At 40.8% G+C, this 13,757-nt stretch overlaps 1 protein-coding gene across 1 annotated transcript in view; it reads left to right on the forward strand.

Moving 5' to 3' along the window:
- Nucleotides 1-1,429: 1,429 nt before the first annotated feature.
- Nucleotides 1,430-13,757, forward strand: part of CPVL (carboxypeptidase vitellogenic like) — a 105,164-nt gene continuing 92,836 nt past the window's right edge. The window contains 1 exon segment of the mRNA XM_061165456.1: nucleotides 1,430-1,543. Within this exon segment, the coding sequence (XP_061021439.1) occupies nucleotides 1,430-1,543 (114 nt within the window).

The raw sequence follows: 13,757 nt of genomic DNA on the forward strand, positions 1-13,757 counted from the left end.
TTGGTATATTAAGGCTCTGAACAATCAGGGCAAGCATTGTATTTGCCTATATTGTATATTTCTCTTTGCAGCCAGAATCTGAGTGAGCAGGGTATTTAACTAGCAGTAGTACAGAGTCATTTAATAGCACTGGTGCAAGAATCATATTACTTAATAGAGTCAGGATTAACAGAAGCAATTGAGGCACCTGCTTTGGATGTAAAATCTAAGAGTGCCAAAAAACTCAGTAATCAAGATAAATAATATTTAATGCAATACTTGAAAAAAAATCAAAATTAGCTAAAAAAAAATCCTTGATAGACAAAATTTCAAAATTAAGAAAAAAGATAAGGTCCCTCTTTACATCTACATCAGACTCACCTTACCCTCAGCCCAGCCCTGACTGCATACTAGTTCTGATTTCTCTGCTTTGATGTCTGTAGATAAGGTACTCCTTTGAGTCAAATTTTCCATGTCTAAGATTGATGATCATAACCCTTGTTTTCCTGGTTGAGTTATCAGGATGTTCAGATCAGCTAAAAATACACTGGAAAAACCCACTGTAAATACAGTTTACATGTTTACAAGTTTAGGGAATTCACCATACATTTTTATGCTATTATTATCAAGCAAACATCAGGTTAGAAGATCCTTGAAAAGCTTTGTGTTAATAAAGTGTGAGGTCTGTCTTTTGAGTTCACTGGTCACTTGCTATAGGGGTAAGGGCCTATAAATGGTTGTAGGATCTTCCCTCTCTTCTTTCTTTTTTGTTCTTGAATGCAAAGTTTAGTGATTTGTAAGAGATAAAAAGCTGGCCAGAAATCTGTTCTGATTATTTTAAATTTCCCTGCAAAACACCCATGGACAAGTCAGGTCTCACCTTTTCTCAAGCTTTGCCTTCCACCAGTGATGCCTTCCCCATTTCTCCTGCCTAACTGAGTTCCACCCACCTTTTACTCACCTTCTACCTTGGTAAGGCCTTCCTTCCTAGGTTCTCCTGTCCTGAAATAAGTTCTGAGTCCTCTGCCTGGAGTGGATGACTGTCCCTGCCACTCACTTTGTGATTTGTTTAGAGTCCCTGTTGTCTTCATGCTTCCTGTAATCCTTCATAGAATTTATTTTCCAGACCACAGTTTTATAAATAGAAGTTGTTGCTCTAGTTATATTGCCAATAACTTAAATAGCCTTCCATTAGATTGTTAATTTCAGGATGAGCAAGGACTGGGTTTATCTTATTTAGGCTGTATCTAAGGTACTTAGCAAAGAGCTTTATATGTATTTTTTGAGTGACTAAATGAGTGTTTTGCATATAAAGGGGTTTGATAAATATTTACTCTTTGGATTCATTTGTGGAAAGTTATTGTTTTCATTCTAGGCCCAGAGGGAACAGTTGGTGCCATGTGGAAGGCACTTTTTTTGCTGGTCTTGTTGGCACTCAGCCCTGGTGCTGATGGGCTGTTTCGCTCCTTGTACAGAAAAGCCCATGTTTCCAGACCACGTAAAGGAAACCCAGGACAGCCATTATTTCTGACTCCTTATATTGACAGTGGGAAGCTTGCAGAAGGTAAGCTTAAATCAGAAACCGCTGAAACTGTATACTTTCAACAGTTGTTGTTTTAGCAGATGTCTCACAGGATCCAAAAGACAATATGATATTTTACTCAATTGTTTTATTTCAAATGTTAACAATTTTATATCATATAGTATCAGAGTTTTGAGCTAAAAGGAAAGTTCATCAGGGTCAGATTAACTAGTAGTTGAGTCTCCACATATCTGTTTATAAAACTAGTATATTGCCTGTCTACAAATGGTTATTTAATAGGGCTAATAATAACCTTAGAATTTACTCTGTGTCAGTTATTGCTTCCAAGCATTTGATATAAAATAATTTAAGCATCTCAACAACCTATTTAAGCTTCTTTACACAGAAGATAACTAAAGCAGAAAGAGATGAAGTTACTTGCCAGTCATGCAGACACCAGCTGGTAGATGCAAGGGTCACATCCAGACAGCTTCATTCCAGAGTCTAAGCTCACAGCCATTGTGCTTGGCACCTTTGCCTGAGAAGTTATCTGGGTCTTAGGATTCATTTTCCTCATTGGTTAGATGGAGATAAAACAATTCACCCAAGTCGCAGAGATGTTCAAAATATCAGATTAAAAAATGTACATGAAAACTCTTTGTAACCTGTAAGTTGCTCTCTAAATACCTGTATTTGCTGATGGCTTTTATTTAGAGATTGTCCTAATACTAGTACAAAAAGTGTCATTTTGTGTCATCAGAGTCTAAAATTTATGACCTGCCTCTACTCATGATGCTTCTTCATGCTTAGGGAAATCACTGTATAAGATAAATGATGTAATCTTTCTGGACCTCACGATGCTCCTAAACTATAAAATAGTATATAGACAGCTGTCCTGCAGAGCTGTTTGTAAAAGGAAGCAGAGAAATGGGGTGGTGGCTGAGGAGAGTTATCGAGTCAGGAAGGGTCATTAAGAGGGTATGAGATAATGACAAAAGTGGTCCAGTAGAGAGGGGAAAGGTGATGGGATGGGACATCTTTTGGTGGAGCATATCTTGGAGATGAGCATCTATAGATGGAAGTCTTGGTGTTTGCTTTGGATTTTATCCCTAGTCACATGTAGGAAGGCAGACTTAATCCTTGTGAAGCTGATATGCTGGTAGGTTTCATGGGCATGTGGAACTGAAACTAGAAATTTTAGGGAAACGATCATTTTAAAGATAAAAAATAAATGCATATACTCTGTAAGAAAGTTTAAAATAAAGTGACTTTTCTTCATTTGAAGAGATCTCATAGTCAATAGACTGTCATCATTTTTTTTTTTTTCAATTTAAAGCCAAAATATTTTCCCTTCTTATGGGTGCATTTGAGTTCTGTTCATATATCTTTGCCTGAAATATGCATTGATTCCATGTTTCATCATGTTTTTTGGTAAGAAAAGATGAAAAACTTTGATAATATAGTCAATGATAATATAATGAGGCAATGCAGTCTTTTTTTTAAAAGATTCAATTTTGCTTGGTGCAGAAGAGTCATGAAAATATGGCAGCCCAGTGATATAGGCTGATGTCACTTGACATAAATGAAGAAGCAAATTATCATTAATCTAAATCTATCCAGTTGAGTCATATGCATTGCTTTTAGCGTCTTTAATAAGTGGATGCTGATGACTGAGATTATGTTCATTCACATAGCAGAGTTAAATACTCATTACCAAACCCTACCAATCCACAGATGAGGAGCTTGAGACTCAAATATTTTCTATGACTTGCCCAAGAGGACACAGGTAATTATAGCAGAGATGGGATCAAGATCCAGATTTTCTGCCTTCTGCTCTGTAACTTGCCTACTATAATTTATTTTCCTTTGTTTAAAAAACTTGTCCTCCTCTGGAGTAACCAGATGCACACACATGAAACAAGGAATCAGGCAATGGACGCTAAAGTGCTAAAGGATTACATTTGAGGCAAATATGCTGTAAATTTTTAGAAGGAAGCTATCCCTGTTGGCTGGCATAATCCAGGTAGAAAATAGTAGTACTAGTAGTAGTAAGAAATAACTAGCTAACATTTAGTTGTGATTATATCCCCTGTTCCTGTCACAGTGCCTGTATGTAATAGGCACTCAATAAATATTTATAGAATTTGAATTTGAGACCTAACTATGTTCCAGGAATTATGCTTTACACACATTATCTCTTTTAATCCTTAGAGCAACCCTAATGAAGAATGAATAGTTATTGCTCTCATTTTATAGATGAGAAAACTGAGGCCTAGAGAAATTAAGTTTCTTGTCCAGGGCTATGTAAAGCTAGTAAGCGGCAGATCTGACTTTAAAACCTGTCTCTGCTGAGTCATGATTCCTGGGTCAGGAAGATCCCCTGGAATAGGAAATGGCAATCTACTTCAATATTCTTGCCTGGAAAATTCCGTGGGCAGAGGAGCCTGGCAAGCTATAGCCCATGGGGTCACAAAAAGTCAGACACAACTGAACACGCACACACACACACACACACACACACACACACACACACACACTGCTGACTCACAGCTCAAGGTAGGAACCACTGTGCTATGTGGCCAGACTTGAAGATATAGGGTAAGATTTGGGCAAGTAAGAAAGAGCCTGTACATCCTGAGTGAGGAAGACAGCTTAAACAGCATTAAGGGAAAGTGTCTTTGAATTGTACGTCAGGTAGAACCAAGTGCAGAGAATACAGAGAAATCTGCCTGAGATTATCCACATCCCACCCATTCCTGGATTTCTTGCCTATGAGCATTTCCCTCTTATGGATGTTAATGGTAGTAAAGTAAGATTTCAAGGGAGACAGTTTTATTTTCTATCCTTTTGTGCCAACCCTGTTAGATCACCATCTGATAAGTGACAACATTTAAAATATTAAATCTGGTGTAACATTACTTTCTAAAGTTCTGTTACATAGTCAGAAATCTTTGAATGGAATTTTAAATGGCTGATCCAAAATCTGGTACATCTGGGTATTCAAATGTAGCCCTGACAACATACTTAAGGATAATTTTATTCATTCGCTTTACTGAAAGTTCAGGAAGCTCTGGACAGATGGTCAGCTCACTCCTCTGAATCCCTTTTGTGCATCAAGTCTGTTGAAATCTTAGGGACGTGAGTCTCAATATCACAACAAAACATTTCTGAGATAAACAGTAGTTCACAAAAAGACACAGAAAATTTTAATTTCTTTTAAACTCCCAGTTAACTAGCTTAGTTTTACGTAGTTGTAATTGTGTATTTGCTTTCTCTGCAACTAGAATAAACTGTCACTCTCTGAAACAAAATGAATAAAATTAATATGGGGGGGGAGGCAATTTTAGTGTATTTCCAAATGCTGCCTTTTCATAAACTTTAAAGAATATTTTGCTATTGGGTCTTCATTTATTAAAACTTATGGCCTGGTAGTGTCCTGTCCATCCAGATGATGTTGCAAGTCTTTGCAAATATGTAGTACCTGATTAGATGATTCAGGCCCTTCTTTGGTCATGCTCCAATCTTTTTGGATTGGAAGTGTTACTATCACAAGCACCAGTCACTGCCAGAAGTAGGAAGTGAAGCCGCTTCAAAGAAAACCTTTTTCCTTTTTTCAACTGTTTCAAACATTTGTATTATGAGTCATGGTTCCAGGAAGAAAGAAACTCCTACATCTTGGGAGTTTATTTTCCACATTCCATCAACAGATTCTGAAAGAATAAATGGGACATTTAAAAATGCCAAAAAAAAAAAAATCAATTTATTTGAGAGAACTTTTAATCATTTTACTGTGGTATAATTAGAGGAAATTTAAAATTCAAAACAAGGCAAAACACTTCTTTGAAGGCCAGAGAAAAATTTTTCTGAATTTCCTAAGATCTTAATAAGGCCTGCCTACCTTTGGAGAGTTTTGTAGAAAGGAGCTAGTCTGAGTGCATTGTTTTAGTTCGTTAATTCACGTTTATTCATTAACAAGTATGTATCAAATGTCTTAAGTGTTTCAATCAGCATGCTATGTCCCTGGGGGTACAAAGGTAAGCAAGACAAATTCCCTGCTTTCCAATAGCCCCTGATCTAGAAAGGAAGGTAGAAAATATACCCCAGTCAGTTCAAGGCAACAGAGATAGAACTTTGAGATGCTCAGAAAGGGTCAGAAAGGGAGGACCAGGTAAGCATCTGAGTCATCTTCAGCGCAGGCCAGCGGACCTCGTGTTGTGCTGGTCTCAGAGAGATAAATTGATTCAATCAGCCATCTCCCAAAGTCCATTCCCTCCTGCTCCTTTCTATTATATGTTTTCTCTTCTTCTCATTCTACTCTGACCTTTCTCATTTTTCTCTTGTCTTTCTTGAATGCCCGTTTACTCCTCTGGGATTCACTTCTCACACATTCCCAACCCCTCAGTCTTCAGTTCTCTGCTATCCTTTTTTTAGGAGGGTCTCTGTTGGATTTTGAGAAGGTTAATAGTTTTGTGAAAATTATTTCAAAAGTGTTTTAGGTACAAATTTCCAACTCCAAAAGGTAGGAGTCTCAGGGCCGTGATGTACATCATAGTAAGGAGAGTTAATAAATTGTCTTGCATATTTGAAAGTTGCTAAGAGAGTAAATCTTAAAGGTCCTCAGCGCAAGAATAAAAATTGTAGCTGTAGAGGGTGACGGATGTTAACTAGACTCACTGCGGTGATCTTTTCACAACATATAGTGTATGAATATTCAATCATGTTGTACATCTGAAACCAGTATCATGTTGTATGTCAATTATATCTCCAAAAAAATGGCCAAAAGAATTGTTTTAAAGACTGCCCAGCCCTGGAGTTGATTTTTCTTTGGACCAACTGAGAGTGGAAGCAAAGACGGGAAGAGGGAACAGTGGGGAATGGGAATGGGCAGGTACACACTATTTTCCCCTGAACATCTCCCTTTTCTGTAAAATCTTTTTTCGTCGTTGCCTTTTTTTTTTTTTTCTTTTTGATTGGGAGGGATAGATCTCATGGGGAAGAAAATGGTGAAGAGGTAGAGAAGTTGAATTAATTTTTCCTGGGGGATGTGCACTTGGCCCCAAAAAGGCAAAGTCTTCTAGACTATTCTTGGGGTGGCCCACGGGCTTATGAGAATCACCCCTTTCTTTGCCCGAGCTCTTATTTTACGTGCATCTCTGTGCTCAGGGGTCATATGCATGCTTTCATTTGATTCTCACACGAAGTCCAGGGTGGACAGATCAATATCCACATTTACACCATGGCTTACCACGTGCTATCAGTGATGTCACTGAATACCAAGTTGGGAAGACACGCTGTCAATCGGCATTCCAGGGCCTGTGGGCTCCGGCAACTCACTGAAGGCATCTCTAGTTGGTAGCACATGTATAGGACCGAGCTTCCTTACCTACTCTCTACTAACCAGTCTCCAACTTAGTAAGTCTCAGACTTAAGTAGGTATTCTTGAACGATCGATTTTTAGCAGGGACACTTGCTTTGTTCCCCCTAAAGTTCTCCTCATCACCCAGACTTCGCCACCACCCCCTGCTTCCTACCTGTTTACTGTCCCTTCTCCATTTCTTTCTTATTCACTGCTTCCCCCTCCACTCCCTGCTGCCTACACCTTCTGACTGACTCTCTAGCTGAGATGCCTTGTGGCAGGGTAGGGGCAGGAGCTCTCTCTGTAGCCTGACTGCTGGGTTTAAATTCCAGCCCTCTTTTACTGGCTGTGTGACCTTGGGCAAGTTACTTAGCCCCTCTGTGCTTTTAACTTTCTCATCTGTAAAGTGGAGGCAGTAATTATACCACATAATATAAATCCCTTGTTATATCGGCCTTGGAAATATTAGTTCTATCAATTTTGTTTACTCCTGGGTGGCCTCAGCTATCTGAGTGTTACCTCTTTCTCCCTCCCTGTCCTTTTGCTGCCATAAGAAAACCAGGACCTGTGCCTTTCACAACTGTCCCATGTCCTGTTTGGCTTCCTCTGGGTAGCCACATGATCACCCCCAGTCCCACTGCCTGCCTCTCCCCACCCTCCTTAGCCGTCCCTAGTCATCCCCACTCCCCACACGCCTCACTTCATTTCCCTTGGTGGAAGTGTCAGGCCCTTTGCTCTCACCAACAGAAGAATGTGGTGAACACAGGCCTTCCCTAGGCTGAGAGTTTGTTCGCTGTGTTATTTCTCTTGCACCCCTCACCCCCACCTTTTGGAATTAGGTGACTTTATCCTGCCCTGGCCTTCCAGGTGGCCCAGTGCGAACACCTTGATTTAACTTTAGAGTGGAGTTGAGGATAGCTGATTTTCTTCTTGGCTAAAAGGTGAATGTGTTGAATATGTGGACCTGGCCAGGGCAGTAAACACCTTTATGGCAATCCCCCTGTAGCCTTTCTGATCACTCCATTCCAGACCTGGCCCCTGGGAGAAGTCTGGCTAAGATGGAGATGGCCAGTGCTGCATTTATTTTTTGTTTAATCCTTATACATCTTTTCCCCCACTAGGGAGACGGTTGAGTTTGGTACCTCCTTTCCCAGGATGGAATTTGACAAGCTATTCCGGCTACATCACCGTGAATAAGACTTACAACAGCAACATTTTCTTCTGGTTCTTTCCTGCAAAGGTAGGCCTGCAGCAGTGCCCGCACGGGACCCTGGTGCTCAAGAGCTGACTGTGTTGATCCAGGTGGAAACATCGGTCTACAGTCAACCCAAGGGTGGTTTTTTGTTTTTTTTTTTAATCTTTTAGATTTTTTTTTTTTTTCTAAAAATAAGTGCCAGTGATTCCATGTAGTGTTCCTGTTTATGTGCAGGAAACAAATGTTAGTGGGGGAGGTCCAACTTTTAAATTCCTTGCAAACTTATTCAGAGTATTAGTGCTGCTATCCTCTTCCTGCCACGATCTTCTTCCTATCTTTTTGTTGCTTTATTCTAAAAATATTTGGGGGCAGGGATGGGTGGTGGGGAGCAATGAAGGACAGGGAGAGGGGAGATCCCTGAAGTTCACAGGTCATGCATGTCTAAGCCTGTCTACGTTTAGTCAGGCATTGACTGCTCTGTCTATGGATTTTACGGTACCAATTATTGTTGTTATACTCACTCCTTTGTGCATCCAATACCCACTTACTGTGTAGAACTCCATGGGGACATAAAAGGCGAGAGAACTGAACTCACTCTGTGGGCCATTAGGGGAGGGCTGGGAAGGACTGGTGACCTAGGATGGCTTCCGAGGAGGGGTCTCTTCACCTCACATCCATACAGACATAGATAGGTTCATTTATCCTTGTACTTTACCAGCTGTGTTTAGCTCAATTCAAGGTCACACGGTGCTTCAGCACAGACAGATCCCTTTAGGCTTATGGATACTATTGGGGGTTATTGTAGGAGGTACTGAGATGCATACATAAATCTTATCTCACCACCGGGTAATTTTCTATTTTTATTTTCCAAATTGAGTTTGCTCAGAGAAAACAAAGAAAAAGTTATCCCTGTGGAGGGTAGTGTTTATTTTTGCATACAATTTGCATTTAACAGCACTGTATATGTAATGACTGCATAAATTGCTTAAACGAAGTTTCTTTCCTTGGTACTGTGGGGCTGTGTTTTCTTGACTTTTCATTTCTGCTTTCTCAGCCATGGCCTCTGATTGTTCATCAGGTGGTTGTGTGGGGGAGTGGAGAAGGCCTGTAAGAAATGGTGAGGGATTCCAGGTTCTTAGTGGCAGGGGCTCATAGTAGTTTTCAGGCTGTCACCACTCTGGGAGGCCTCTCCGGGACCCCTTATTTCTTCCTCATTGTACTTGAGTGAGGCAAGTAAGGTTCCTAGAGCACAAAATTTAAGGACTCACTTTCATGGGTGAGCACCTAAGAATTGATGCTTTTGAACTGTGGTGCTGGGAAAGACTCTTGAGAGTCCCTTAGACTGCAAGGAGATCAAACCAGTCAATCGTAAAGGAAATCAGTCCTGAATATTCATTGGAAGGACTGATGCTGAAGCTGAAGCTCCAATACTTTGGCCACCGGATATGAAGAACTGACTCACTGGAAAAGACCCTGAAGCTGGGAAGGACTGAAGGCAGGAGGAGAAGGGGATGGCAGAGGATGAGATGGTTGGATGGCATCACTGACTTGATGGACATAAGTTTGAGCAAGCTCCAGGAGTTGGTGATGGAGAGGGATAACTGGCATGCTGCAGTCCATGGGGTCGCAAAGAGTTGAGCACAACTGAGAGGCTGAACTGAACTGAACTCATGGGGGTACAAGTGCAAGGCTGGCACCTGAGTGTCCTATGGACTCCTGCTGGAACTCCTCTTGGGGGAACCCAACTGGAAACTAGAGGGCAAGGGAGTCTGGTCCATTGAGGTCTGCCTACCAGGGCACAGAGCCAAGTGGAGACTGGATTTTCAGAAGCGGTCAAGAAAATATCCGAATATCCAGCACAACGATGTTGAGGACAGTTGGTATAAATTAAGCCTAGAAGGATGACCTATTTTTGACAGGTGGGAAATTTCCTTGTGTTCTTAGAAGTCTCTTAAACTTTATGCCTTTCAGAAACCATACTGTATGGTTTGTGGTATCACATCTATGTATATAATATGCAAATACAGGCATTTATCATGAATTGCAGTTGTATGAGTTTTCAATTGCCATTGTACAAATTTAGTCACTTAAACAACACAGATTTATTATTTCACAGTTCTAGAGATCAGAAGTCCAATACAGGGCTCACTGGCCTAAAGTCAAGTTGCTGGCAGGGCTGTGGTCCTGGAGGCTACGGGGGAGATTCGGTTTCCTTGTCTTTTGCAGTTTCTAGAGCTGCTGGCACATGTTGGCTCAATGGCTCCCTTTCCTGTCTTCACAGCCCATATCAGTGAGCTGAATACTTTGCACATTGCATCACTTTGGCCAACTCCTTATTCATCACCTTCTCTGCTCTTGTATTTTGCCTCTCTCTTCATATAAGGTCCCTGGGATAACTTTGGACCTACCTGGATAATCCAGGGTAAATCTCCCTATTTTAATGTCAGTTGAATAGCAACCTTAATTCCATCTACAATCTTATTCTTCTTAAGAATTAACATATTCACATATTCTGGGGATTCGGATGTGTACATCTTTGAAGGCCTTTATTCTGTGCAAAATGGATACTTGAATTTACCCAGATTAGTGATTCACAATATGTTGTTTTATTTTATTGTACTTAGGAATGATCTTCAAATTCCCCAGAGATTCTGACTCATAAACTAGGAGAGGCTAGCAAATTGTAGGATTAGCAGGTGAACCATGCTTCAGAAATCATCGCTTCAGCCTACAGGCTACCATCCTGGATTCAGTGTTCCTGACCCCAAAGTGATTCAACTTCTTTTGCCAGAAAGAAACAGCCAGAGCAGGCAAACCCTGATAGAGGTGGTTGTGTTATCCCATGCACTTACCTAGGATGCAGGCTAGAATGGGGGACTGAAGAGGTGAATGCAGCCTTTGGGGTCAGCTCTCCTAATCCTGCCACTGCTGGGTCTCCAACTCCAATGCACTCTACCTCTCCACCCTGACCCTAGCCCTGCCAAACCCGATTCCTTACTCTCTCTTCTGCTTTGGTGGCTGGTTATGATACCAGTGAGCTCCTCATTGATTTCTGCATGATGTCTTTTTTTTTTTTTTTTTTTGGTAATGATCCAGATTTGTGAAAACAGGGAAGTGATCAAACAAAAACAAAACGAAGACTCAGTCTTCTCCTTTTTAGGTTGCCTCTAAGCAGGTGGACTGCTTTATCAAGGAGACTGGTGATGCTCTGAGACTGTAAAGCTGGTCAGGGAAAAGGGCTTAGAGTTTACACTCACTCCTAGTTGCTGGACTGAAACCCCTTGCAGTAAAATAACTGGATTGTTGGGGCCCCCCTTTAGTTAAAGAAGACCTGCCTATGCACCCCCAGATTATGTTCTCTGGGGGCCCAGAATTGTAGCTCTAAACACATTCTAAGATGATCCCAGAAGACTTGAAACTGAGGCCACTGCGGCATGAAAGATGCCTAAGAACATAGTGTTCTATTGGAAGTGATAGACTGTGCTTCAGGAGAGAGGCCCAGAGAGATGAAAAGACGGTTCTGTTGACAGGTTATCACCACATGGCAGCTGGAATAGATAGTTCCAAGACCTCCTTCAGGGGAGCCCACACACGTAGCCAGGTCTTCAAGGCCCCAAAGCAACCTTTCCTGCTGAGGCAGTTGGGCTATAAATTATGGACCAGGCCATTTTGGGTGAAGGAGATAAAGCATGCGACAAGGAGAAGCAGTGGTCACTGAGATGGAAGAGAGTTCCTTTCATTTGGCAGAAATAATAGTTTGTTGCCTGTCACAGGGGAACAGCTGATACGATCATCAGGAGAGAAATGACCCCTTATGAAAATTGAAGGTAGAGAAAATAAGAGACCCAGGAAGGATGCCACACTTCTAATAGCCCCTGGGTAATTTTTTGGACTGCTCTTTCTCAAATTAATTGTGTTTCCTGTTATTTCTGTGAGGCTCCCCTCTTATTATATACAAATCAATGAATAATGGGTTCCAGAACTTGAAATTTGTGTGCAGCTGGGGGACACAATCAACATGAGAAATGAATAGTCATTTTTCATAGAATAAAAAGTACAATGAAACCAATAAAAATGTAACAATTATAATAGCTGCTCTTAATTGAGCGTTGACTATGTGCTAATAAGTACTGTGCATTTTTCTTTAATCCTTACGAAAACCACATGAGGAAGGAATTACTATCTTCATTTTACAGTTGGAAGAGAATTGCAGAGATTAGATAATTAGCTCCAAGTTTCCCAACTAGAATTGGGCAGAATTAGACTTTAAAACAAAATCTCTGTTGGAGAAATATTTGCTCTTGATCATCCCAGGTTGATTGTGAGAAAACAAATTATGGAGGGCAATAAATTACAATTGTTAAAAATATGGCTCTTGAGTCAGGCTTGGATGAAACCTTGGCTCCACTCCTTATGCCAAATGTGACCTTGAGCACATTCTTAACTTCTCTGAGCATTGGTTTCCTTATTTTAAAATGAGGCTCAAAATACCTACTGAACAATGGTTTTGAGAAAATGAGATAATATGATAAAGTCTCAGAATGGTGTTTGATATCTAATAAGTAGAGATGCTATTATTATTTCATTATCAGTATCATCTGTCATTACTAGTTTTCCTACTATTAACACAAATACTCTACAGAACAAAACCAGACATAATTTGGGAGGTTAAAGAAGGCAGGAGATAAGGAGCAATTCCAAATTGGAAGGAGTTGGATGCCAGCCAAGAATGTGGATTAATTGTTACTGGGAAAGGAAATTACAAAGTAAAGTTGGGATTTTTCATGTTTAAGAAGGTAAAAAATCATATATTATTTTTTTGAAATTAGCATCCTTTTCATTAGAAAAAGTATCCAGCATTTAAGTTTTTCTTATAGGAGCAATTTGTTGGATGCATTTATCTAAAACCTGTAGATTATTCAACTGCCATAGAGTTAAAATCTGAGATGTCTAGAGTTGGGTCTAAGCCCCTTTTGGACTGCCCCAGTGGCTCAGCAGTGAAGAATCCACCTGCATTGCAGGAAAGGTAGGACACGGGTTCAATCCTTGGGTTGGGAAGATCCCCTGGAGTAGGAAATGGAAACCTACTCTAGTATTCTTGCCTGGAGAATCCCATGGACAGAGGCCTGTAGTCCATGGGGTTGCAGAGTCAGACATGAATTAGTGACTGAGCACACATACACGCTAAGCACCCTTTACTCAGTTCCCTACCTCATTCCTCAGGCCAAGGAGAATAACTGGGGTTCCTAGAATCTGACGATCTGGTGATGGAGAAAGGTCAGTATCATATTGAGGAGTCAGCAAGGCTGGGATAGGGTGAGGCATGGGAGGTGCCTGGAGGCAACATTTTTTTTTTTTTTTCTTTTTGCCAATCTTACTTTTTTTTTTTTTCATTTATTTTTATTAGTTGGAGGCTAATTACTTTACAATATTGTAATGGTTTTTGTCATACATTGACATGAATCAGCCATGGATTTACATGTATTCCCCATCCCGATGCCCCCTCCCACCTCCCTCTCCACCCGATTCCTCTGGGTCTTCCCAGTGCACCAGGCCTGAGCACTTGTCTCATACATCCAGCCTGGGCTGGTGATCTGTTTCACCCTAGATAATATACATGTTTCAATGCTGTTCTCTCGAAACATCCCACCCTCGCCTTCTCCCATAGAGTCCAAAATTCTGTTCTGTACATCTGTGTCTCTTTT

This window comes from Dama dama, chromosome 18 (genome assembly GCF_033118175.1).
Source record: "Dama dama isolate Ldn47 chromosome 18, ASM3311817v1, whole genome shotgun sequence".
Taxonomy (NCBI): Eukaryota; Metazoa; Chordata; class Mammalia; order Artiodactyla; family Cervidae; genus Dama; species Dama dama.